The sequence below is a fragment of the Anguilla anguilla genome, chromosome 7 (genome assembly GCF_013347855.1).
Source record: "Anguilla anguilla isolate fAngAng1 chromosome 7, fAngAng1.pri, whole genome shotgun sequence".
Classification (NCBI taxonomy): Eukaryota; Metazoa; Chordata; class Actinopteri; order Anguilliformes; family Anguillidae; genus Anguilla; species Anguilla anguilla.
In genome coordinates, this window is record NC_049207.1 from 47,286,126 (window position 1) to 47,312,808 (window position 26,683).

The following is a 26,683-nucleotide window of genomic DNA, read 5'->3' on the forward strand; positions in this document are numbered from 1 at the left end:
CTTACCGTTCATCCGCTCCACAGGCCAGAGAGCGAAGGAGGTTGCGGCTGACATCTTTCCTCACTGCTCGCGTAGTAGTGCGTTTACTCACTCTGCTTCTGGAAAACTGATGGTAGGATTGTTCTGGTCTGGTTTTAGCGCTCAGTATATATTCCTGAGGGGTGCTGCGGCCATTTATGTGGTGCCCTACCAGACAATTGGCACAGGGCAGGGTCAGGGTTTGATTCTCCTTCTTTAGGAGGGACACTGCACTGGGGGAGCCCCATCCTAGGCTAGGGGTTCCCAACTCTTGTCCTGGAGAGCCGCAGGGTCTACTGGGGTTCCCCACCAAGGTTGTAGAGAGCCACGAGGTCTACTGGTGACCCCAGCCCTGGTCCTGAAGAGCCGCGGGGTCTGCTGGAGCCCCCAATCCTGCTCCTGGAGAGGCACAGGGTTTACTGAGGTCCCCAACCTTGGTCTTCAAGAGCCGTGGGGTCTGCTGGTTTGCAGTGGTCAGTTTTTCTGCGGTGTTGCTGCAGTCTGCCCGCTGCTGCCATTTGCATGCACTGACCTGCCGGGGCTACGAGCCATACATCATCCTCATGAGGACTGCTGGCGCATTTATGACGGCGAGAATTTCAATTTGCAGTGATGAATTAATGGAAGTGTTTTAAGAGCTCTGCCCAGCAGCCAGAGCAAATGCTCCGGATTCACAGACGCGGAGGGTTTCCGCCAAGCGCTAACGCTGACGTAAACCGTTTCACACTTTCCACTGTGATGTATAACTGGAGGGGATACAAAACACAACTCATCAGTGGTTATGCAAGCACAAAGAGGAGCTGCTGCAGGCTAATGCATCTAATGAAGATCTGAGTCCATTGTTTAGTGTTCCTATGAGAAGCCATTTGTTACATTTATTCCCTCCCATAATGCTTTGCCACACCCCGAATCCTGTGATTGTTTCTTCAGGGGCTTTATGGGAGGCCCAGTGATCTTCAAACGGTTCACATAGATTAATGCAAATTTCATTACTTTATTTTTTGGTGCCAAGACCTTCCTGGGGAGATTTAGGTGTAATTAAATTCTGCTGACTCTGTGGAGCGCGGTTGAAATTCTAAGAAAAAGTAATATGCTCTCAAGTTCTGTGGAAGGTGCCAAAGTCGATGACCGAATAGCAAAAACTCAAACAGGAGGACTAGAGTTGGATCTAAGTTTTGTCATGATTTAGATGTAAATGCAGTTATTTAAACGAAATACGATGCCAGTGAATCTCACACTGATGTGCCCAAACGTTTTCATTTGGATAATGATGGGGCATCAGTCCATATTTAAGGCATTTGGAGGCTAGTTGACAAACACACATGCACATTATTTAGGCACCGCTATCAGCACAACTGAATTATGCCAGGCCACAACCAGGGGCGTGTCCAATGGACTGGCCCAGGTGCTACCCCTATTTTTCCATCTAAAATTACACAATATCACTGGCTAATATATATGCTGGCAATAGACCACCCCTCCCCCCCTTACAGAGTCTGTGACCGCCCCACCCACCCCTGGCCACTCCAGGAAGAAAATCCTGGTAATCCCCCTGGTTGGAACAGTTGTCAGTCACTCCCTCTCAGTGGCTACTCTGTAATTGATTGCTAAGCCTGTCATTTGCTACGAGCCCTCACTTACTTAGCCGCTGCATTGTGATTATGATAAGCTGGCACAAACCATCTGGGCAGAAACATGACTGATTTGCGTGTGACTGCGGCTTTCTGAGGACCATCCGAGTGATGGACTGAGCTGATCAACAAGACTTGTGAGACTCCAGTGGATTTTTTTGACAACATTGCCCCCGACTAAAAGTCTCACGACGCGTTTGTTTTTCTTTCATGTTTAAACGAATCTCATAAAGTTCGGATCGTAGCAGCGGGCCTGAATGTTCTCTTCTCATTTACGAGACAGTGAATCATGGCGAACATTTTATTTGCTGATTTTAAAAAAAGGTATTAAAAGAAGATAAGGGGTGGGAGTAATCGTCTTGATTGAAATGATGAGAAAAACAGAACGGACGCGTGCGTGAAACCGTTTCAGTTCCCCGGCATCCTGATTCCCATCAGCGGACTAAATACCGAGTTGATTGATGTGTGTTCAGTTGAGCCGCTTAAGTGTACAGACCTTCTGCGGTGTTAATTGCTTTTCTTCGGCTGGTTAGCTGACTCACACTGTTTACACCATTCCTAGCGGGTTGTAATTGAGATTTGCGAGCTGTCTTTAGATGGCATCGCTTTGCCAGAATCCGCACCCCCTGGTAAATAAACATCAGTAGATGCAAGTTAATGGATAAGTGTACAGTCTTTAATCCGTAATTGAGTGTCTTCAGTGTCTCAGTACAATGCCTACAATTAAAAAAGCCAGACTGACTTTGTTTCTCTGTTCTTGTTTATTTTCCAGTACATAGTATGAGAGGCTCTTGATTGATCTACCTCTTTGTTTCTTCCCTTTGTTTTATTATGCTCTGCTATTACAGTGCATTTATTTCGGGAGAAGAATATACTACTTTATGGCAATTATTGTTGAACACCGGTATCAGCTTAGAACTTAACATTCAGTCTGGTTGAGGATATTATTTTGTTGATTACTAATTTTAGTAGAAATAGAAAGGCTTGACGGAAATTTCATATTTTTGCCAATAACGGCTCACAAACCAAAACATTATCAGTTTCCTAATGGCATGAGAAAACAAATGACTTCTGATGGTGGTTAAAAAACGTATTTTACATATTATATTATATATTGGATATACGTCTAGAATACTGCTCACTCACCCTCTCTCCCTCTCATTCTGTCTCTCTGTCTCTTCTCCCTCTCATTCTCTTTCTTTTAAAGGTTTCTGGAGCTGGAGAGCAGTGGACAGCGAAATGAGATCCGGCTGCATTACCACACCCGGAGCCAGCAGACGCACAGCGAGGTCTTCCCCTACACGCTGGCGGACAACCAGTGGCACAAAGTTTCCATCGCCGTCAGTGCCTCCCACGTCCTCCTGCACGTGGACTGCAACAGGTACTGCACACTGCCCCTAGTGGCCGGAGGAATTAGTTACACGTGCCTGAATACTTTGCTACAAGTGCCTGAATGTGATTGTATGTTATTACTGTTTTTCAGAATTTATGAAAGAGTGGTAGAAACGCCACTCATGGATATTCCTAAAGATACATACTTCTGGCTTGGACAAAGAAACAATGCACATGGCTTATTTAAGGTAGGAGCACTAATATGTAACTGTGCAGCGTTTTTACTTTTATATATTTTTACACAAAGAATTATACAGAATTAAGAGGGTGAGAATATTTGTAATGGCACACTGGGACACTGACACATCTGGAGCATTAAAGAGGAAAATTAAGATAGGATTCTCTGTGTTGGCCCCTGATGAGATTTTCCGTCCTCGCCAAATAGTGTGCCTTTGGTTTAGAATTTTTTTATTTATTCAGGCTTGTAATGTTACTCACCGTAATGAATTGTCAGAATGCTCCCGGCAGCCCACTCACCTGCTGGTGGTTTGGAACTGCTGGGATTTCGCTGGGTTTAGAGATATCAGTCTCTTGTCGGGGGTGTAATTTTACCGTCAATTTCCGACAGCAACGTCTTTGTCTAAATTTATGAGGAAGAAGAGTACTGACACAGTGTGGCTTCATAATGGTTTATTTAGAATAAGGAATCGCCTGTGCTATATGTCCACATTACAAGCTGACAGGTTCACTGCTTTGTATTGTGAGAGATATGCCGCAGTGGTATTTTATGCAGAGTATTGTAGGACAGAAGTCACATCTCATATACTTTTAAGAAGTGAAAAGTGATGTTGTGGAGGTTTGTCAGGTTCTGCTTTGTGTTTGACTGTCTGCTGATTAGCTAGGTTGCGGCTGTGATGTGTTGGGGTGGGAGATTTTACGACCGGTGAGCGTGAGGCTTAAGCATTCCGGAAAAGTCCAATTAATATCGCGCAAGTGGCCTTTTGTCTTAATTAAACCATTGTATTTATCTTAATTTGTTATTGTTTTTTTTTTACCTTAATGTGTCCTGAACCAATTTATGTTTAAATAAATGTTTTTATAGTGTCTGTGATAGGGTCTTTAATTGCTCTTGGAAATGGACTCTGCTCTGGAGTCTACCTTTAATTTAGACATCCAGTCTCTCTCTCTCTCTTTCTTTCTTTCTTTCTCTCTCTCTCTATCTCTCTCTCTCTCTCTCAGTGCTTTGTTGTTATGTGTAGTGCAAGCTCTTAATTCTTTAGGGTCTGAGAAGTAGATTGCTCTATTTGGACAATCCTCTTTTTTTCCCAAAGAAAATGGATGGAAATAGTAAGTGCAAAAGACACAAAAGATACAAAATTGTCTGAAACAAAAAAAAAGAAAAAATGTCTTTTGAGTCAGACGAAAGCGAGAGTGATCAAGAGAATGACCTCTCATATAGACAGCGACGATTCTCTGATGGAGTCATTATATGAAGATGAGTGGATCACCGGCTGGACGTGTGAGTAGCGTATTCTTCTTCTTACACTCTCTGCCACGCAGGTTCCAGTCTTTTAAACGTAGCAATTATCAACCTAACAGTGGAAACTGGTGTATTTAATTTGATTTGTATATCCAGAGTTTATTTGAGCGTACAATACAGCCAATTGTGTCATTACCTGTGTTTTTATTCTGCCGTCATTGATCATCTTTTTGAAGAAGGGAGCGGTGCTCCAACTCGAAACGACGGGCCTTTTATTGAAACCGTTGAAGAGATCTGGCACAGATTTCAGTGCTGTCAGTCAAAAACTCCTTTGCCTCTGCCACATTTGGCATCCTTTTTCTCTGGGGCACTTGTGCATTCAAGAAAAAAAGAAGTAACCTAAAAAATGAAATCATAATCTGCTGCCACAGAAATTCAGCTTTGCTGAAGATTTTTTAAAGTTTTAAAAGGTGTTTAAAAAAAAAAAAACAAGCTGTTTTGAACTTATCAGACTGTTGCCTTGAATATTCATTTTGAAATGGTTACTCTCAAACATTGTTTTCACGCTAGTTCCTCATACAGTGCCTGCAGAAAAATGTATATAGTTCAAGCTATCTTTCAACAATAGCAATAGCACAATAGCAACAATAGCATGGTTAATGTAAAATCAAGAGCATAAGGCAGGGGTTTCATATGCTGTCATTTTAAATTCAAAATGGAGGTGCATCCTGTGCATTGGTACGACTACACCAACACAAGTAGCATGTATTATTTACAATAAATTATTTACAAATATTTACAATAGATACGTTTATGTTTCATTGTGTAAAGATATGAATTAGACATTGTAATTACCATGTACTAATTTAATAAATTAATTTTTTCTCTAGTGTGGACACTGAAGATGTTCCCCTGAAAGACCTAAGACATTTGGTGCAAGGCAGTCTGTCTCTCCCTTGAAAGGAGGCACCTCCCCTCTTCTTTCTTCCAAAGTCCCTCAATCAAATAAACATGCTACCTTTACGTTCTTATGCTTGGATGTAATCATTTGTCCCCAGTTATCTCATAAAATGACCCAGATGGAACAAATTTTTTTGTTTAATTCTGGGCAGGATATTTTGTATTTTTTGTAAGCCATTTATTACAATTTTTTTCGACTGGGGTGGGGGTGGGGGGCTGTGGCTGGCATAACATTTTTTAGAGGTGTGTGTGCGTGTGCTTGTCTGCTTACTCCTCAAATGACAGATGGGGTTGTAGCAATTAGCATGCAAATATATCACAATTTGGAGAAAATGGGAATAAACATTTTTTTTTAAATGTAATTTTAATTAGGATCTTTTATTATTTACTAAATGTCTTTTTACTTTTGCAGTCTTTAAAAAATAAACAGTTAGCTTTCATTTTAATTTCACTTCAGCATTTCATTCATTTACATTACATTATACAACATCACAGTCACTTAGCAGATGGTTTTTTTCCCCCAGAGTGACTTGGCGAAGGAAGATTTAAAATGTTTAACCTCCAAGAACACACAAACCAAGTCTGTCAGCTTCCCCTTCCTGTATCCCCTCCACAGCTGTGTTTACATCAGCCAATCATCTGAGAGAATGTGTTCGGAGAGGGGAGGGAGCCAGGGACAGGAGCCAAGTGAGCGAGACTGAAAGCACAAGAGTTTGAACTGGTGCTGATTCTTATGAATAGAGAGAAGGGATGTAATTTCCTTTCATAATCCCTACTGCTGCATTTGTACATTCAGTCGTTTAGTGTTTGCCATGTGACGTGCCAGGAAAAATCCATTCCTGGTTTTTTTAAAAAAAGAAAGAGCTTGTACACAGCAATCATTGGAAGGGCACAACCATGTAATCAGTGTTGTGCATTAACTTTGTATCTCCATTTTTTTTTGTCACTGTGATTTTTAACACACATTGAAAATCTTCATCCAGCTGTACAGTCATGCATTTCATAACTCAGCTAACTCAACAGCTGATAACTTGGTTCAAAATCCCAAGTGATAAAAGAATGCTCAATGGTAAACAGAAAATAGAAGCAGTTTGTTGTGCTGATCCTGAGAACTCAATTTTTGCAGAGAAAAGGGTGTGTATTTCATAATAGCAAATTTTAATTTGTTGTCATCAATTCGTATATTCCAATAGTCTGCATGTTAAATACACTAACACCACTTATTTTACAGGATTTAATTTTGTTACAGTTGTAGCATCCAGCCACAAAAATATCGCTGTCGCGCTTAAGGCTTTGAAGCTAATCATTAAAATTAATTTCAGTATCTTTGTCGACCTCTAGGGGCACTTAAGGACAAATACTCTATCACCTATTTAGGATACCTCAGGCAGCACGGAGTGACAAAATGTTTTGTGAGATCAATATATTTTTCAAATATGAATAGCAAATAAATAAATAAATAAATCTGCTCATTAAAACGCGCTGCTTTATTTATAAGAATTCCATATCGCATCTAAAAATATACTGGGTTACCTTTATTCTGGCAAACGAAACCTCGCCTTTTAGTCATAATGCGATGAATGATCAGTGCACGCCTCGCGCTTTGGTATAGAGAATAAATCTCACGTACACCTGTGCAGTGGAAGCTAAATTTAAGGTGAGCGTAGCCTCACTTTTCAGGCTATCAAATATTATTGTGGACCAACCATTCTGTCCACTTGAAGTGGAGAAAGAGGTTCAAGTTGAAGGGGTAGACCGTCTGGGATAGTGTAATGTGACGGTGAATACCATTTAAGGGGATAACCCTGCAGAATGTGCTTTACTTGTTTCATTATGAGTCATTACCAGTTAATTTAACAGGGCGCTTCATTAGAGGTGGTGAGGTAACCCACTACACTATTCGTATTTATTTATTTATTTTAAATCGATACCTCACACCTGCGTTTAGAACATACGTTTCCAGTCTCTACTTACCTCCGACACTGTAGAGGGCACTGAAGTTGGACGGGGGGGCGTCTTATGCAAAACCGAGGGACAGCCTATACATATGCATATTTTCTATGTACGCTCTATGGGGCAGACTCATGATTTTGTCCGCTTGTCGCCCCCATAAAGGAACTTGCCGGTCAATCCGTTTACTCCAGAATTCACAAGCAGATAGTTTCTTAGGACACCCATCCAATCAAACTTTGCAAGAGAATTCCAAGTGACTTTTTTCCTCTTAGAGAAAAAAATGGAAAACGGTGTGAGAAAGTCTGAAAGAAAAACAAAAAATGTCAGGTATTTTGAGTCAAACAAAAGTGACAGTAATACAGAAAGTGACAATGTCTCTGATTTGGAGAGCGACGATTCTGACTTGGATGCGACGTATGAGGACAGTCTGGAGCCCCAACCGGACTTGTGAGTAGCGTTCATGATTTTAATGTTCTTTGGTGTAGCATTGCAATATAATTATTGCCATAAAAAGGGGGCACCGAAGCGCCGCTGCTTAAAAGGCAACATTTCCGCTCTGCCCATTGCTGTGGTGAATGAGATTTTGCGTTAAAAGAAAAAGAAAAAGAAAAAAAAAAAAACCCCACCAACTCTGAAAGCATCTAATGACTTAAATGGCGATTTATATACTTCATACCGTATGCAATACAACACAAATTTATAGTGATAATTATATCTAGATTAATCAATGGGCTATTTGATTTGGACATCTGAAACGGGTCTATGGCTTTAACTGCGATTCTTCCAACCAATGTGTCTCTATACTGGTTGCAGTCATGCTTAGGTTCTGGGTTTATTGTTGATAATTAAGTTTTAAACATAGAAAGGTTTCATTGATATGACGATGCTGTAATACTTCTTCAATCGCTGGTGATCACAGATTTAATGTGATACCAATGATTGTGTGCATTTAGATCTAATCTGAATGTATTTCTGTCTAATACAACCGTATATTCAATTTTAAGACAGCTGAAGTAATTAATAATATTTGCAATGTTAATTTACTGTAGGCCTATATATGCAAATTAAGTTCCAATTCTAAATGCCCATACCTTCTTCCAAAAACCACATGGTTCAATAGTTTCTAAATCTCCAGTTTTTAACCATTGAAGTAGTTTTCCCTCGCAGTACAGTCACTGGATAAACCTGATTTACACTAAATCCCTAATTTTTAGGACAAAGGCATGCTTTTATCTTAGTTTGGCTCTGTAATCCACAATTGTTGATTTGTAATCAGACACTTCGCATGTGGTTAAAGTGCAGATTCCCAGCTTTGAAGGGTATTTTTTTTTTTTACATTTTAGTTTCAACATGTGGAAATTAAAGCACTTTTTATGCATAAAAAGTGTCCCGTCTCGCCCCCCCCCCAGTACAGGGCATTCTAATGTTTGGCGCAAATGGCTTCACCCCATGTTCCTGATTGGTCAGGTGTGTTTAGTTACTTCTTTAGTGCTGGTATAAGTGAACTTTCAATATCTAGTCTTGATTCTAGGCTTTTGATTGCCTTTGGAGTCTGTTATTGGCGCTTGTCCACATGAGGACCAGAGTTGTGCCAGCGAAAGTCAAGAAGGCCATTATGAGGCTGAGGCATAGGCCAAACCTTAAGCTTGTCAAAATCCAATCTAGAACATCATTTAGAAGAAAGAGCGTATTGGTAAGCTCGCTAATCTGAAAGCGCCTGGTAGGCCAAAGAAGGCCTCCTCAGTTGATGACTGAAGAATTCTCACCACGATGGGGGAAAAAAAACTCCAATCGCCTGTCCAGATCTTCAGAAGGCATGCATGCATGTGTAAGTGACAACTCTTCACAGAAGACTACTGAACTACGGAGGCTATACTGCATGATGCAAACTACTAGCTTGTCTCAAAAAAAGGGTGACCAGGTTACAATTTTAAAAAAATGGATTGCATAAAAAAGGCTATAATTTCTACATGGTGAAACCTAAATGTATGAGCTGAGAATGTGCACTTTTCACATGTGGTTAAATGTGCTGTGCACTTTAACAACATGTGAATTGTTTGATTACAGATCTAAAATTATGGAGTGCAGAGCCAAATCAAATAAAGTTTTTAGTCATCCAGGTTGATTATTTTATTCCCCTCACTGAAGTTATGCATGCGGCATTAGTAATTACAGTGATGACTTAGTTGTTGTAATGTGTCGTAATTTTTTTGATCCTTTTTTCCATTCAGTGTAGATGCGGAAGGATCCGAGACGTCTTGCATGAGCCCGCCGGTCACTCCGGTGAAGAGGGGACGGCTCACCCCTCTTGTCTCCCCGAGGCCCTCGAAGGGCCACGCATCTCGATTCAAACACCGGAGGAGGTCCTCGGCCACGGGGCACGAGGAGGGCAGGTGGAATTCCATCACGGACCCTGACGTAGAGCCACAGGTTCCTCGTTTCTGTCCGGCAAGAAAACCTGGGGTGCAGCTGGACACCACCAAGGACTATTCCCACCTTGAGCTCTTTCAGCTGTTTTTCGATCACTCTGTGGTGAAAACGCTGTGCAAGAACACAAACAAAAATGCGGAGAGGGTGAGGATCCTGGGCCGGAAGTGTCCGTGGGTCCCGCTGACAGTACCCGAATGTTACCGCTTTCTCGGGCTGCTCATCTTCATGGGACTCTTGAAGGTCTCTGCACTGAAGGATTACTGGGCTCTTCATAGAATCTACAGCCTCCCGTTCTGTCGCACGGTTATGACAAGAAAACGTTTCGAGGTGATCATGTGGACCCTCCACATGAGCGACCCGGAGGAAGACGAGGAAAACAAAAAGAAGAGGGGGACCCCGGATTACGATCGTCTCTTCTACCTGAGACCCCTCCTGGATTCGGTGGTCCTGTCCTGCAAGGCCTTCTATCACCCTCGTCAGAATCTGTCCATCGACGAGCGCATGGTTGGAACCAGGGCCAAAAATATGCTGAAGCAGCACATGAAGTCAAAACCAATCAAGTGGGGGTTCAAGCTTTTTGTGTTGGCTGATGCTTACAATGGCTACACCTGCAACTTCAGCATTTACCAAGGGAGGAGTGGACCGGAGTCAGGCAAAGGCATCGGCTACAATTCTGTCATGAACCTGATTAATCTCGCTCAGCTGGGAACGGGCTACCATCTCTACGTCGACAGTTTTTACACCAGCACCAGGCTCTTTCGCGACTTGTACTGCCTAAAGATCGGGGCGTGTGGGACCATCAACGAAAACAGGCAGGGCTTCCCCCGCGCCAGGGAGAACGCTCTGTCCGCGAAGTCTGACAGGGGGGAAATAAGGTGGATCCGGGATAAGGAGCTGCTCTTCGTCAAGTGGAAGGACACTCGACAGGTGGCCATGTGCACCACCATACACAAGGTGTACACGGGGGAGCAAACCCTGCGGCGGATCTTGGCCCCAGGTGGAAAATGGACCGCAAACTCAGTTCCGATCCCAACTGCGGTGAGGGCGTACAATCAGCACATGGGGGGAGTGGACCTATCAGACGCGCTCATTAAATACTACAGCGTGGCTCACAAAACCAAGAAATGGTACAAGACCCTTTTCCTCCATTTTGTGGACATTGCGGTGGTGAACGCCTTCCTGCTCCATAAGGACCTGGCGGAGACTCAGAAAACCACGCCCCTCTCGCAGAAGGTGTTCAGAGAGCAGCTGTGCCTGCAGCTGGTGGACTTTGGGGAGGATGGTCCGGCTCCTGCCCAGGCGCCGGAACAGTCCTTGCCGGTCAAAGCCAAGCGCGCAAAGGAGAAGAAGGTGCAGAAGTCTTGCATTCCCGTTTGCATCACAGAAGGGCAAGACATTCACTACTCTCTCAAGGCCACCAAAGGAAGGAAGTACTGTGTCTTGTGTTCGAAGGAGAAGAATGGATTGCAGACCATCTGGAAATGTGAGGCCTGCAATGTGGCCCTGTGTCTGATCCCAGACAGGAATTGCTTTCGGGATTGGCACTCCTTGTTAGCGAAAGAGGCTAAAAAGCAGGAGATGGCTGAGCGCATTCCACATTGTTCAAAAAAGTAGTCTTCCATCAGTCACCTGTTTGCCATAGAAAGTACATATCAAGTGGGAACTGGATGATTCTGAGCATTGTGCATCTTGGGAACTGTAGTCATTGAATTATTGTCACATTAGTCACTTGATCTTATCCAGAGTGACTTACAGATGTGGAGAACATCAGTTTTCATCTCAGGAATAAAAAAGTGCCATATCACCAAGAAGGCTCATTTACCAACCAATAAATACAAATACAGATTGCCATGTTTTTTGTCCCCCAGCCATCGGAGAATGTGTTCAGAGAGAGTGAGATGGAGAACTGAGCGGTGTTGCCTCTTAATTGTGTTGTCTGAACTGTTTCTGATCTGAAAAGAAAATGGATGGAGGTGACTTTTTTAAACTTTCCTTTCTCCCAGCTTATTGCATGTATTGTAGTGAAAAGTGCTTACCAGACCACCTCCATTCCTGGTTTTCCAAAAAAGCCAGTGGAAATTTCTTTTGGAGGGTATAGCTGTAGGTATAGTATTAAAAATCTGTGTTAAATTTGACAACCCCCACCCAATATTGTAATTGTAACTATGAGTGTTCTAAAAGAATAGTAAAATGTACAAATTCAGAATTATTTATTTGATAGAGGATCACGGCGGTTAGTTATTATATTAGAGGATTATAGGATCATGGCTGAGGCAACAGTGCAAAGATACAACACAGGATTGCATAATTTATTATCAGTATCTAATGTGAAAGCAATTGGAGAACTTCACAACACAAGAGCACTTTTCTCCATCAGGTCTTCAACCCTACCTCATATTTCAAAATATACGTTTAAAACAAGAGCAAACAAGAGTAACACCAGATTAAAACAAGTGGGAGCTTGTTGGGCAGGGGTACATGATGTATTGATGTTTGTAGTGAAACCAATTTATTGTTACACTGCCATCGTTGGTATATCGGTAAAACTGAATTCTTAAAATGAACTTTTTTTCTATGCGAATTAAATTAAAGTGAATTCTGTTCGCCATGACTGCAGAATGAACATATGTGATAGTGCTTTAAAGTTTTTCATATTTCTGATGCACTGGACCAAATAAACTGAACAAAACCGTTTTTTTGTCCCATTTCATTGCTTTGAAGTGTAGGGCAAAACCAAAATGTGAGTAGATTCATGCCTCTCAGTCGTGTATTTAAATTGTTAATTTATCACAGTATTGTCTGAATGAAAATAATATCTTTTTTAGAACATTAAATAAAAGTTTGAAAAAAGCTAGGACTAAACTTTCTGTTTGTACTTTTGAACTTGTGTATTTGCACAACTTAATAGAAATGACACCACTTGCTGCGAGATACTGTATGAACAAGTGTAGACCGCGGTCACTGTACTACTGTGTGGTCATGTGGAACGTGGTTCAGGGCCATATCCAAACCTGGCAGAATGAATCATATTTTTATGTGTGTGGTTCTTCATATGAAGTAGGGTCTTCTGTGATTGAATAGATTTTTAAAAAATGACACTTATGGCTGTCCATTGTCTGATTTTACAACAATGGTCTACTTTAAATGAATAGATTGTAGCCCACATAGGCTGGTTTCAGTGTGGATGTGTGTCCTATCCCCCGTAGTGCTTGGAAAGTATTCCAACTAAGCTAATCCTTGTATAATTGGAGGGGGGGAGGGGAAGTGCTGAGGGTTGTAATCAGAGGCAACAAATGAGGTATGGTAATGCTATAGCCTCTTCACTGGTTTTTAAGGCCTTTCCTAAAAATACATTCAGTCTTAAATATAAGTTTTACTCTTACCGTTTTGCTCTAGTGTGAATACACTCTTGAGTGTTTGCTTTAACATTGTATTAAATCTTGAACAATACTTTACCTAAAATAGACTTGGGGGAATAGTCATTCCTCTCTTTTAAGTCCATTCTATAGAATGCTCTAAACTTGGCCAGCTTTTTATTGCATTTAGATTGCTTTCATTTAGCAGACAATCTTATCCAGAGTGACGTAAATAGCTTTTGTGTTTTTTTTTACATTGTGTCCATTTATGCAGCTGGATATATACTGAAGTTAAGTAGCTTGCTCAGTGCTACAATGGGACTAATTGGGGATTGAACGTGTAACTACAAAACACAGGTCTGATAAGGTGCAATACTCATTATGTAACAGTTACCCATTGTCATGAACATGAACTCCAGTTGACACGGTGAGCATAGGCTAGGTCAGAAAGTTATGGTAAGTCAACTAGTAAGAGGCATGACAACGAGCTACAACATCAAGATAACGATACAAGTGCAATGTAAGTGCTGGATGGAGACACTAGTGTAACATGAAGGTACTAGAGGGACAAGTTAGATTTATACATGTGACAAGAGCGGTCGCAGATTGGGGGCACCCTGTGGATTTGTGATAGTTAGTCCAGGTGCAGTCTGAAGAGATGTGTCTTCAGACCACGGTGGTTCCTTAACGAGTTCCTTTACCCGTTATTCTACATTGCTACTCGGCTTTCAGTGCAGGGAGCTGTGGTGTGACCAGTCATCTGTTTCTGCTTTAAGTCATCCCGCTGTGTGACTTTTTAACCTTGATTCCTGCACATCTGTGTGAAAAAGCCTTTTGAGGCATACACTCTTTTTCCTGTGTTGCAGGGGATAATGCAGGATGTCCAGTTGCTTGTTATGCCCCAAGGATATATTTCCCAGTGCCCAGACCTGAATCGCAGTAAGTGCATTTTTATTTCACCGTATTAAATTCTATATGCCTGATAGCCTACGGAATACATTAATGTGAGTGCTTGGCCTCAAAGCTACAAATCAATTACCTGCATCAGTATGCAAATATGGAACCCATTAATTAACCACACAATGAAATGAATGTCCTCTTTATCTTAATTATTGTTTTAAGAGTCTGTGTGAACCTTTGTAAAGTAGCGTGTAATTAATTGATATAATGCATTTGCCTGAGTGAAAGTGATTGCAGGCTAGATTTTTTGAATGATTGCTCAAAGAATATTAATGTCAAATCAGGTCATATTCTCATTAATACAACCCGTGTTTCTGGATGTCAGTTCCTAATTATTGTGTGACATTTTGTGACATGTGCTTTGCACTTTTATTTCAGCCTGTCCAACTTGTCATGACTTCCATGGTCTCGTCCAAAAAATCATGGAATTGCAAGACATCTTAGCCAAAACATCTAGCAAGGTAAAACTTAACCAGACAGTTCTAAAAATGAATTCTATTATTTCAGGGCATGACAATATTTTTGCAACACTAACCATGTAGGCCTTGCAGGACTGTATGTAATGTACTGGGAAAGAGTATTCATACATTCATACTTTAAGGGTTCCCAAACTTTCCAAACCCATCATTCACGTAATGGGCGTGAACAATCTCTGTGGCCCACCTCCATTTAAAGGGAACCACATTACTTGAGAGGGTAGCAGTGAGTGACATGCAGTGTAGCATGATTAGCTAAAATATTGGCCATGTACTGTAGGTGAGGCTGAAGACCACCCTCTCTGTTTTTTGGGAATGTACGTGCAGTTGGCCAGAGCAGAAGAGAAGATGATGGGCTTGGACAGGTGCTATTGCGAGAGGACCTGCAGCATGAAGGGCGTGGTCTACAGGGAGGAGGAGTCCTGGACTGACGGCTGCAGAAACTGCACCTGTACGGTAGGTCACCTGCACAGGTGGTCATCTCCACCCTGGTTCACTGGCACAGGTGGTCATCTCCACCCTGGTTCACTGGCACAGGTGGGATTCAGTTCCTGACCATGGGACACCCCACTGTACTTTTTGCTGGATAGCGCCTCCTGTAGGCTAAGTTGTGGATCTTTTAAATGTCCTTTCAAGTAGTCTGGAGTGGACTCTGGAACATGTACTGTACCATTATTCTAAGGAGGGCGGGAGTTAGATTTTTTTGTGTTTTAGGGACTATAAGACACGAGATTGTAATTCATTGCTGTGTTCGTGCTTTCGCATTCATTTCACCATTACGTTTTAGCGACGGATGTTGTCATTAGTTGGGTATGGCTGTTCAGGCCCTTAAATCATTTTCATTGCAATTTATATAAGGAAGTTGCTGGAAGATTTGTTTGCTCTTTTTCATGAAATGCTTTGAAATATCTGTGATGAGGAAGTTGATATGTCTGAGAGGCGGAGTCTCTTCGACCTCACCCTTACAGACTTGACACACATGATTGTTTTCTGCGTGTTTTCTCAGAATGGCACGGTGCGCTGTGAGACCGTCTCCTGCCCCCCTCTCCAGTGCCCCCCGGATTCTGCCCCCGCCTACGTGAGCGGGAAATGCTGCAAGGAGTGCCAGCGTGAGTCTCCTATGAGCTCACATGAACACATCAACCGCAAATTTAAACTCCAATTACTGGCGGCCATTTTGGCTCATGCATGGTTTCCATTTCCAGGAGTTTGCCTGTTCAGAGGGGGCGTGTACGTGGAAGGCACGAGGAAGGCCGAACGAGACTCTACAGGAAAGTGTTTGCTGTTCGAATGCAAGGTGAGTGTGCCAGAATTATCGAATTTTCTGCTTGCTTTCAGACCGATGTAAACTAAATTCATTTCTACATGAGAAACATGGTAAAAGTGACTCTTGTTCAGTACTGACAGTGTTAAATTAAATACAAGGTCTCACTGAATACTGGTTTCCATCTTGTTTGTAATGTGTCAGGGGATAAATCAGGAGTATTCAGTCTTGCCCTTGAAGAGCCACGGCATGGCAGATTTTTGTTTTCATCCCAAAATAAAGAACTAATTCAGACCCAGGAACCCAGCAGATGTGAGTTAACTGTGTAATCAACTGCAACAATGAAAACCAGCAGACCCTGCAGCTCTCTTAAGGGCAGCAGTGAAAGCCATTGTACTAAACAGTGCTCGGATGATTATGGTTTTCAATATTGGTTCGACCCCATGACCACTTTTTATTGCTTTTTGCTTGTCAGAGCAAATGATGCCTCCTCCACACTGAGGAAAAATCTGTTCTCAGCGACGTTATTAAACCGTGAGGCTTAGGTCCTGCAGGCTGTATTTAAATGTAACGTTCCTAAGACTCCGCTACTTTACGTTTAAATGTGGTTGAATGCTGGTGGCTGCTTCATGTCACACATGAATGGCTTAACTTGGGGTCTCCAAGTCTCATCCGAAAAGGGCCGGTGTGGGCGCAGGCTTTTTGTTTTAGCCCAGCACTGCGACGCCTCTTTCAGCTTAATTAACGAATCACGGTCTTCAGTCAAGACCTTGATAATAAGAATCAGGTGTCTCAGTGCTGGGCTCACACAAAAGCCTGCACCCGCAACGGCCCCTTTTCACGTAAGATTGGACACCCCTGGGCTAAATATTTAAATGAGGCAGAGAATGCGTAATGGAAATGGCATCCTAATGGATAAGAAACGGGAACTTCAGTCTTCTATACCATTTACTGTGCAACCAAGTGAGTTGCAGCGAGAAGCTGGGCCTTTTTTTCGGGGAGAAAGCCTCCATCAGTACGCCTTGAGAGCGTTTGGACTTCACATGCGCCCCCACCCCCCTATTGGCCAGCTGTCACCCCTCTGACCCCATTCTAAAATGTTCTCTCTCTTTTTTTTTCTTTCTTAGTTTAGGATGGAACAGATGGGCCCCGATTCTCATTCAGCTAAACAGATGGCGTTCACTGATGTGTCTTTCAGGGGTATTCTGCGCGGAAACGTGACGCACGAGTGACAGCCCCTAAACAGGAGAAGTGTTGAAACTGGATAATCCGCGTTAGCGTGCGTCTACAGCAGTGCGGTGCAATTGGCTTTGTTCTGCCAGGAGTGGAGCAGGTTCAAGCTGGGCATGGTTTTCTGGGGTGTAAAATAGTCACTGAGATTCCTGCAGTACTGTGTGTTGCCTGTAGGTTGTAAAATAGTCACTGGCTCTCCTGTAGTACTGTGTGTGGCCTGTAGGGTGTAAAATAGGCGCTAGTTCTCCTGTAGTACTGTGTGGCCTGTAGGCTTTAAAATAGTCACCGGCTCTCCTGTAGTACTGTGTGGCCTGTAGGCTTTAAAATAGTCACTGGCTCTCCTGTAGTACTGTGTGTGGCCTGTAGGGTGTAAAATAGTCACTAGTTCTCCTGTAGTACTATGTGGCCTGTAGGCTTTAAAATAGTCACTGGCTCTCCTGTGATACAGTGTGGTCCCTAGGGTGTAAATGGTAACTTTGTTAGGTTCCAGGTCTGAGTAACAGTAATTTTCCCATGGCTGTGTGAGATTTTATACGTGCAACATTAAAATATCATTTTCTTTTATTTTGTAATACAATACATCACGTTGCAATTTGAGCCAAAAGGTCAGCGTTTAATTCGGTAGAAAGGATTGCCAGCACTGGCTTCCCCACCAAGCGTTGTCGAAGTGATTCATATTACCAGGTTCACTGTGTTGTAAAAACCAGACCATTTTCCACACAGTGCACAGCCGCTCTGCTGTAAACACTGTCCAGTTGATTGAAACCAGGGGCTCTTCGGGCACTCAAGACCAGGCTAGAAGCAGTGCTGTACGCATTCTGGGGCGAACCGCTTGTTTCGTTCTTAAAGAACGTTCGTTACGCTCTTCTGGAAGAGACGGCGGAATGGCCGGGAGAGCTGTGCCGAGGCGGCGGGAACGGTTTCCCCCCCGTTTCCCCCCCGTGGCTCGACCGCTAAGCGCTGCCGTTTCTGTCGACAGGACAGGGTGATGCTCCAGGTGGCCGCCGTCGCCCCCTGCCCCCCGCTGAGCTGCGCTGAGTCCGAGCAGCTCGCCCTCCCCGACCGATGCTGCAGAGTCTGCAGAGGTAACCGCGCGTGAAACCGGGCTCAGGGTTTGTGGGTTCGAATCCAAGGTTGAGGCACTGCTGTTGTAACTTTGAGTGAAGAAGTTTAACTTGATTAGCTTCAGTAAATATTCTGCTTTATAAATGGATTGTACATTTAAACAGTAAGCTGTATAGTTATGGTAAAGTTTTTATCAGAAACATACATGGCTGCTAGAGCTTCTGAATATGGAGTGGTTGGGACGCATTCCACATAAGCTTAAAGAAAGCGCAGATCAAAGTACAGTAATGCAATTGTAAACAAAAGGATATCGATTCACTCCCACCAATGCTCGAAAACATGTTTTATTGTTTGCACAGTTTTGACCCTGCCAGATCTTCAGCCGGAATGGTGTGGTGCAAACAATAAAAGCGTTTGTGAGCATTATTACCAGGGTGCTGGTCCTTCTCTTTCTTGAGAATTCTGTCCAGGCTTTTCTGTTGATTCATGAGATTTTATTTCATTTCCTGGTATGACTGCATTGAAATTGGAAACTGAGCCCAACTCTAATTCTTGCACTCTCGGGTTCCCCCAGGTCATGACTTCTGTTCTGAGAGTCACGGCTGCGTGGAGAACTCAGACTGCGTGAACATGGAGACCGGGGCTAGCTGCAGCTGCCAGGACGGCTACCACGCGCTCCGCGACGACGGCGCCTTCTGCGAAGGTACGACTGCCGCGGCGGGAACCCGCTGCTCTTACCGCGGTGAAGGAGGAGCATTCAGTCAACATCTGCTCCTGCCTTGTTCTCCGATAAGGTGGTGTCTTTTAAAGGCAGAGAATGAAATGTTCTGAAATACTTAAACACTGCACGACTGTATGAATTGTCACACCCTTTTTGCGGTCTTACTGTCATGTCATATGTCATATGACCTCAATGATTATGATTCCATGCTTATTCTTCTTCTTTTTGTTATTATTATTATTGTCTCATTACATAACACTACATACTGAGGAGAACATGCCATTTCAGTTTGTCTAGGCTCACTGACAAAGTAAGAGCATTCAACACTGCCTTCAGCCTGGGCTATTACAGTAACAACTTGACGGTCTCCTCTTGTGCTACGACATCTTACTTTTTATGTTTCAAGTCCGAAACCGTGCCCTGACCACGCCCCGAAAACCGTGTGCGGAGCGCTCGCTTAAACCGCCTTTCTGACCAAATCGCTAAAAATCGTTTTCTTCCACACGTTCGTCTCCTGTTCCAGGCTTGTGCAGTCTCCCTCTTTCTGAAGTGGATTGTGACCTTGACTTGCTGCTGCGCATGCTTGATTTTAGTCACGACAATATTTTATTTCTTTGGCATAATTCTTTAATACGCCTCCAGGAACATATTAGATATTGATAGCTGCCTGTACAGCCGGATGCCTCAAGATTCCATACAGACAACAAGCGTGACTTATTCTCTGAGTTTTTATTGGCACGGAATGAAAAACTAAAACAAAATGGTCACCGACACCAATAACTGTTGAAGAGTGCCATTACAGCAGCTGGTTTATTGACTTCCCCTTCCCATAATGCTTCTGGAGGACAAAGCAGTGGTGGATATTGTGTGTGTATAATATTCAGAGGAAAATGTAATTGGATGGAAAATGCTGTCATGTGGTTGCTCTCAAGACAGCCCATAGACTTAGCTGGGTCTTTTTAATGATGTTTTTTCATGAAACTGTGCTTAGAAAATGCGTAATTCTAAAAGACATGCATGTCTGGTCAGGTCTACTCCTGCCTCGACCAAGGCACTGGCCTCAGAACTAGAGTTTGTCCCTGGGCGCTGCACTGTGGCTGCCCACTACTCCGGAGTAACTAGGATTGGTCAAATGCAGAGCACAAATTACCCCATGGGGTTCAATATAGTTCATCTTATCTCCTCTCTGACAGACATAAATAATAAGAATTAAGCATCAGTGCCGAACCTACCAGATGAAGAAACTGCAGAAATTATTTTTCAGCAGCACTGGACGCCTATTAAATTGTGATTAGCAAAGACTAACTTTCCTCATCAGAATGTTGTGGGGGAAAATAAGGATTATTTTTTTGCATAGCAAAATATGTCCGTCTATCTGCATGCTCGAGTTCCCATAACTGTAGCTTCAGTTACCATGACCACTGCAGTTATTGAAATTGACTGATGGTGCAGCCACAGTGTCCTATTCAAAGGCATATTATGCAGGATTTTTACCTTGAAAATATGATATGATAACCATGCTCAGTATATCGGGCCACATTGGACACCATTTAAATGTAAACATGTCCTGGGTTTTTCTCTCCCTTGACAGTTTTATTTTTTTGTCACCTTCTGGAGCACAAGATACACTTACCAGGCTTCAACAACCATTATCTATGTAGACATATACATATATATGTAATATTTTAAATCAATGATTTCAATTATATGTCACAGATTGCATTCAAACTTAACAAGGAGATCATCTTTGCTGCCTCCTTTAGCCAGACTAGGTCACTGCCAAGGGAGAGCAAACCCTAAGACATGTTAACATTTAAACAACTTCCAGCATGGCCCTAACTGCCAAAGAGATTCCTCTACATGCCTTTGGGGGAAAAGCAGTCAGCGATATAACAGAGTGAGTAATATTGTCTATATTGTCAAACTATATTGTCTGTTTCTCAAAGGCGATAACCAGATATCCAACAATATGCATGTTGTTAGTGGTGGACAGTCAAGGGAATGGCTCCAGGCAGCTTCGAGAACACTGCATGCCTGAGGAGCTTAGCTCCTTAAAAAATCTTAAGTCATTCGCGTGCTGAAAATAGGCTATGAAGTCATTCACCCTAAATTTTTCATCAAAGCGTCAGTGTGGAATAGTCGGGGGCGTTGTTACACAGCGGGGGCTCGGCACTGACTCGTAGGAGCGCTCGGTGCACGCCCCCCCCCCCCCCCCCCAATCACTTACATCTCAGCCCAGCCCGAAATTCTGTTTCCCAGCACTGTCCTGCATTAAGCAGTACGTTAAAAACGTCTTCTTTAGACCCTGGGGGTGGGGGGTGTGTTCCTGAGGAAGAAACAGAGTCAATATTAGCCTGAGGTAAATTCTCAGGGTTTTAAATCTGTGCTTTGTCTGTAAGCTGCATTTGAATTCAAATGAATTTTCCGGTGTTTTCGTAAATCATCTTAGTGTGATGATTTAGTTTGTGTGTCAGGAATGACTGTGGTTGTTTGGTTCTGAATCGTACCATTGTTTGACGATGGACCACTGGGTGCCCCTGTCTGGATGATTTGCGCAAATGACAGTTACCATGGTGCAGCAGCCAATCAGAGCTGATTATGCTGCACTTGAATGCCATGCACTGAGTGAACTTATTGTTTGGAAAGTAAGCAGGAAAGCCGCTCGATTGATATATAGTCTGCGTTATCGGACAGCAGAACTTCTGCTCTGTGAAGGAAGAGCATTTAGTCAACATCTGCTTCTGCCTGGCTCTCCGATAAGGTGGTGTCTTTTAAAGGCAGAGAATAAAATGTTCTGAAATACTTAAACACTGCATGACTGTATGAATCGTCACACACTTCACAGTCTTACTGTCAATATGACCTCAACAATTATTATTCCATGCTTATTCTTCTTCTTTTTGTTATTATTATTATTATTATTATTATTATTATTATTATTATTATTATTGTCTCATTACATAATGAGGAGAACATGCCATTTCTGCCTGTCTAGGCTCCTCGTGTACTGACACAAAGGGAGATCATTCAACACTGCCTCCTGCCTGGACTTTCACAGTAACACCTTGACGGTCTCCTCCTCTGCTATGACATCTTACTTTCTATGTTTCAAGTTCGATGTTTTAAGATTATTTTAGTCACGCCCGGAATTTTTTTTTTTGCGATGCACTCAGAATGCTAGATGCAATGCTGTGAAGATGTAGCCATTTCCATTCGAAGTGCGAAAGCATTCCTCTCCTTCCCCTTTACGGCATCCGTCTCCTACGCTCGCTCGCTGCCAGCGTCGTCATGTGCCGATCCCTCGCGCGTGTCAGAAAATGATAGCCATCCCACTTAGGTAGGGAATCGGCGATAAACGCGTCTTATGACTGTTGGGAACTGTCCATGCTGCTCATGCGTGCGTGCGTTCTTAACAAGACAGGTGGGGGGGTGGCGGTGTATTTTAAACAGTCTCTCTCTCTTTTTTTATATATTTCTCCAAAGAACAACGGCCCCAGAAGGAGATCTAAAGAGAGCGTGGGGTTTATTTTTAGACCGCTGTTGGCACTAAAGTAATGGTTGCTGTCTCAGACAGGTTCGCCCTAGAAGGATGAGGATGTTCTGTTCTGGATCTTTTTAGCCGGATGGAGAAGCGCAACGCTGAACCCGCATATAAATTTCCTTAATGCCTTTGAAAAGCAGGTGTTGTCATAGCCGCATGAAGAATGGCCCCATTTGCATGCAAACCTCTGGCTGGCTTTCCTTAAAACGCTTTATTGCACACTTTTAGCACATGCATATGTATGTGTACACAGCTTGTAAGCTGCACCTCACAGCATCTTAGTTTTAACCCTTTGTGTACTGTTCGCAATTTAGCCTTTATCGTCCAGCCTTCAACGTGTTTTGCTGTCCTGGTTTTGGGTCACGCAGTAAGCATCGCTGACCTTCTGAAAAATCAGCTAATGTAAAATGAGAAAATTGTGAATTATTGTTCATTGAGCTTTGCTTTCCCTGTGTATTTTCTGCCGCGTGTGCATGTTTTTGCTCTGATAAATTACCCAGTGATGTGGTCAAATGAGTAAATGCACTTGTGCCTGCCTTACACATGATATATGACAGTGGTCCCCCAGTCCTGGCCCTGGAGAACCACAGGGTCTGCTGCGGTCCCCAGCTCCTGTCTTGGAGAGCCGCAGAGCTGCCGGTTTTCCTTGTTACTTAGAATATAATTGATAAGTTCACTGACCTGACCTGGTTTTTTGGTTCTGAACTGGCTACTGATTTTACAATGAAGAGAACACCATGCAGACCCTATTTCCGTCCAGACCTAGGGTTAGAAGGCCCCTGTTTAACTGCATCTTTCCTGACTCCATAGTAAGAAAAAATACAAAATTGAAAAACAGGAAGTATTCTGAATGTAAGCTCTGTTCGTCCGGCTGGAATACAGAAGTATCTCCTTCCGCTAGGCACCGGAGAGAGATGTCCTCGGGCGAAAAAGAAAAAGAGGTGCTTCTGAAACGCTTTCCTCGCGCCCAGGTGCGCCGCCTCGCCCGCCTCGTCTTCCGAAGCAGGCGAGAGGGGCACGGTACGATCGGCGGAGATTAATTGGGCATGTCGCGGCGCGCCGCATTCCTAAGGGTCCGCGGAGTCTCTGCGCCGAAGCCTCGTCGGTGGCGAGCAATGCTCCGCGGATTCGCCCGCCATTCATCACCTCCGGGTGTTACGCAACGACGCGGCTACGCTCCCCAACCTGCCAAATATTTTATTCGATTTCGGGAGCGACTGAGACGATGATGTTTTTTTCTTTCCCTTTAATGACTTGTTTTCCCTCTTGCCCCCCCCCCCCCCCCCCCCGTTGTGGTTTCCCCCGCCACGATACCTTTTCAATGATGCAGGACGTTGTTGAATGTTTTCATTCTCTTTAAATTTGCGCTCTGGCGGTACACGCTGAATGATTTATTGGCCCAGCAGTCTCTTTCATCCAGGTCAACATTTCCTTTTTTTGTTAGTTTTTCTTTCTTTTTTTTAGCGGGACATAGCGAGACAGAGGGGGCGGCATGGTGGTAGTGCAGTGGGTAGCACTGTGTTGCCTTACAGCAAGAAGGTCGTTGGTTCGAATCCCAACCAGGGCTTTTCTGTCACTTTGCATGTTCGCATGGGTTTCCTCTGGGTACTCCGGTTTCCAGAGAGTCTAAATTGGCACTATGTATGAGTGTGTGAGTGCATGGAGTGTGTGTGCCCTGTGTGTGCCACTTGCGACCTATCCAGGGTGTATTGCTGCGTCTTGCCCACTGCATGCTCGGATAGGCACCCCCCCCCCCCCCCCGCAGCCTGACCAGGATAAGTGAGTTTAGTTGATGGATATTCACAAATTCATCTAGCTGTTGGCTCTCTGGGTTCCATGCGTTGTATTCTTAAAGACCCTCGGCAATGAAAATCATTTTTTAATTATTCTTTTTTTAATGAAAGCAGAAGCAATCGCACAGGGTGTTTGTACAGAGCCGAGTCCCACTGCCCTTAATGGTCTACAGTTTCCTCTCAAATGTGTACTGCACTGCGACATGAAGATCTGAGCCCCCACAGCAGCAAGCCCTCGCCAAATGTGTGAATAAATATATTTATTAAATATTTACACTTCGATGTGCCACGTACGGTGCACAACACCGAATTATGGGGCCTATTCGGTTTATGTTTGTGGCTCCTTGTCTTTAGGGCTATTTTCATTATGAGTCCAATTACCATTTCGGCATTGCAGTGTTAATACCACCGAGTCTCTGGCCTGATAGCTCCTTCTCCCCGCAGTCTAACACATCAGCGTCTCGTTTCCGGGAACTGCAGTAATAACGTTAACGGTCCAATATCATAGTTTTTTTTTCACCCCCCCCCCACTCTAAAGAAGAACGTTTATCTGTCTCCAGTCTTAACGCTGTGAATCTGTAACCGCTCTGTCGTTTCGACTGGTGGGATCGGGTGCTGGAAAGGCTGTGTGTGCAAAGAGAGGAGGGGTGGGGGGGGGGATGCTTTTCATTTCCCTCAATTACAGCTGCTGGTCGACAGAATGAAAAGAAATATAACACTATTTTCCCTTGCAGCAGGTCTAAATTACCCCCCCCCCCCCCCCCAGGGGCTCTGCAGATGCACAAAATGAATGCGAGCTAAAATCAAAGACCCTTTTTGAAAGGAAAATGAAAAACGATATAAATTTCGCGCGGTTCAAACATTTGAAGGGCTTTTCTTTCCGCGCGGTGCAGAATGTGTATCGCTTTATTAGGTGGTAGAAGTAGTAGATTAGCTTGGCCCAAATTAAGGGCCTCTTTCATTGCTGAGATCTGACTACAGGGTTGACTCTGGGCTGCGTAACTGCAGGCGGATTGGGGTTTCTGAATGGCGGGTCCAGGAGTCAGCTACTGGTTGAGTTTTATGGGGCTAAGACAGGATGTGGAAGAGAAAGAGTTTCCCCTCAATAATGGGAAGCAGGTTGCGACAGTAACAGGATATGGCTTTACAGGTGACCGCTTATGTGTGCCACACCCGAAACACTCACACGGGGAGAAGAAGGAATGCGTAATGTTCCTCTTGCTCTCTCGTCGGTCGTTCTGTTTTATGTTCGAGGTTTTATCCTTCCCTAGCAGAAACGGAACGGTCAGACGGTTAAAAACCTGGCGAACTCGATTGGAGAACGCGCAACGTTTTTTCAACGAAAAGGCCTCGCGCGAAATTTCCCCTGCAGAGAGGGAAGGTCCCTCCTCCACAGGGTGTTATTCATTAGCCTGTTATTACATTTAAACCGCCTGACATCATGTTAGCTTGTAATTGCAGGTGGGGTCTGGTTGCCTAGCACAATGCTGTGTAGCCTGGAGGGTGAATTGTGTGGCTTGAGTGTTAGCCTCGCTGGGTTATCACAGAAATCTGACTTCCTGAATCTGACTTTACTTTTAAAGGCCTGTATATCTAAGTGTATGCTGTTTCACCCCATGCCATGTCCCTGTTGGAATGTAAACTAGATTAAATAAAATCCAGCTGCAGTACAAATCAAGTGAATAAGGGGATTAAAAGACCTCTAGGCCCGCATTGGTCAGTCTTGGTATGGACTCTCTGATCCTAATTTTTGATTAGCTAGTAAATTAAATCTTTGCATGTGGTGAATAAATGAATCTCATAAGCTGGAACAACAGTTCTTTTCCTCTAAAAATTGTATAAACGGACGTATTGGACAATTTTTGAAGGCTGTACTTGTACCTCTTCCCGACCGATCGTTTTATTAAATTATAAAAGGAGCTCCTGACTCTGACGTTTGTATCTTTATCTTCAACACCATCATTTTTGTGAAGAAATTCCTACAGCCTCATGCTGTAGAGGTGTGTGTGCCGCGATGATCCGAGAGTGTTAAATTCAGACGTTCTTCGACTGAACTAAGAAAAAAATCATTAAAGACGCATGCAACATTCAGTGGCTCAGATGGTAATAACCCATCAGTAATAATACAAATCTTACATTGACTTCCTCTGTCAAAACTCCCCGGAATGTAATTTAAGACTGTCCATAGCGTTTTGGGATTAGACACTGCTCCTATGAGTGTTTGATAACAGTTGGATATTGCCTTACATAGTTCAGTTGTGCATTTATTTTTCATTTTGTTGAATCGATGTTTATCTTCCTGAGATCTAGTAATGTGATGTTTCCTCATGCTTTTATCTTTAGTGCTTCAAGTTCTTTCGTTGCAGAAAGAACAACATTAGTGGTACCTAACCAGACTTTTTGTGCTCACACTGAAAAACAGTGCTAAGATGACAGAGTACAATAGTGTAAGAAGTGGCATGTACCTTAC

At 43.4% G+C, this 26,683-nt stretch overlaps 2 protein-coding genes across 3 annotated transcripts in view; both read left to right on the plus strand.

Moving 5' to 3' along the window:
* The window catches only part of LOC118231485 (protein kinase C-binding protein NELL2-like), a 67,566-nt gene that overhangs the window by 10,775 nt on the left and 30,108 nt on the right, over positions 1-26,683 (plus strand). The window contains exons 4-12 of the mRNA XM_035425300.1: positions 2,857-3,030; positions 3,133-3,229; positions 14,027-14,099; positions 14,499-14,581; positions 14,924-15,052; positions 15,603-15,705; positions 15,802-15,893; positions 18,073-18,178; positions 18,733-18,861. Of these exons, the coding sequence (XP_035281191.1) occupies positions 2,857-3,030; positions 3,133-3,229; positions 14,027-14,099; positions 14,499-14,581; positions 14,924-15,052; positions 15,603-15,705; positions 15,802-15,893; positions 18,073-18,178; positions 18,733-18,861 (986 nt within the window). The remainder of the gene's footprint in view (positions 1-2,856; positions 3,031-3,132; positions 3,230-14,026; positions 14,100-14,498; positions 14,582-14,923; positions 15,053-15,602; positions 15,706-15,801; positions 15,894-18,072; positions 18,179-18,732; positions 18,862-26,683) is intronic.
* On the plus strand, positions 5,944-13,030 carry LOC118231487 (piggyBac transposable element-derived protein 4-like). Of its 2 annotated transcripts, none has more exons than XM_035425302.1 (2): positions 5,944-7,821; positions 9,606-13,030. In XM_035425302.1, the coding sequence occupies exons 1-2, from the start codon at positions 7,655-7,657 to the stop codon at positions 11,416-11,418; spliced, it is 1,980 nt and encodes a 659-aa protein (XP_035281193.1). In that variant the 5' UTR covers positions 5,944-7,654; the 3' UTR covers positions 11,419-13,030. The 2 variants fall into 2 exon arrangements, with proteins under 2 accessions (XP_035281193.1, XP_035281194.1); XM_035425303.1 differs by having other exon boundaries at positions 7,741-7,821; positions 9,611-13,030.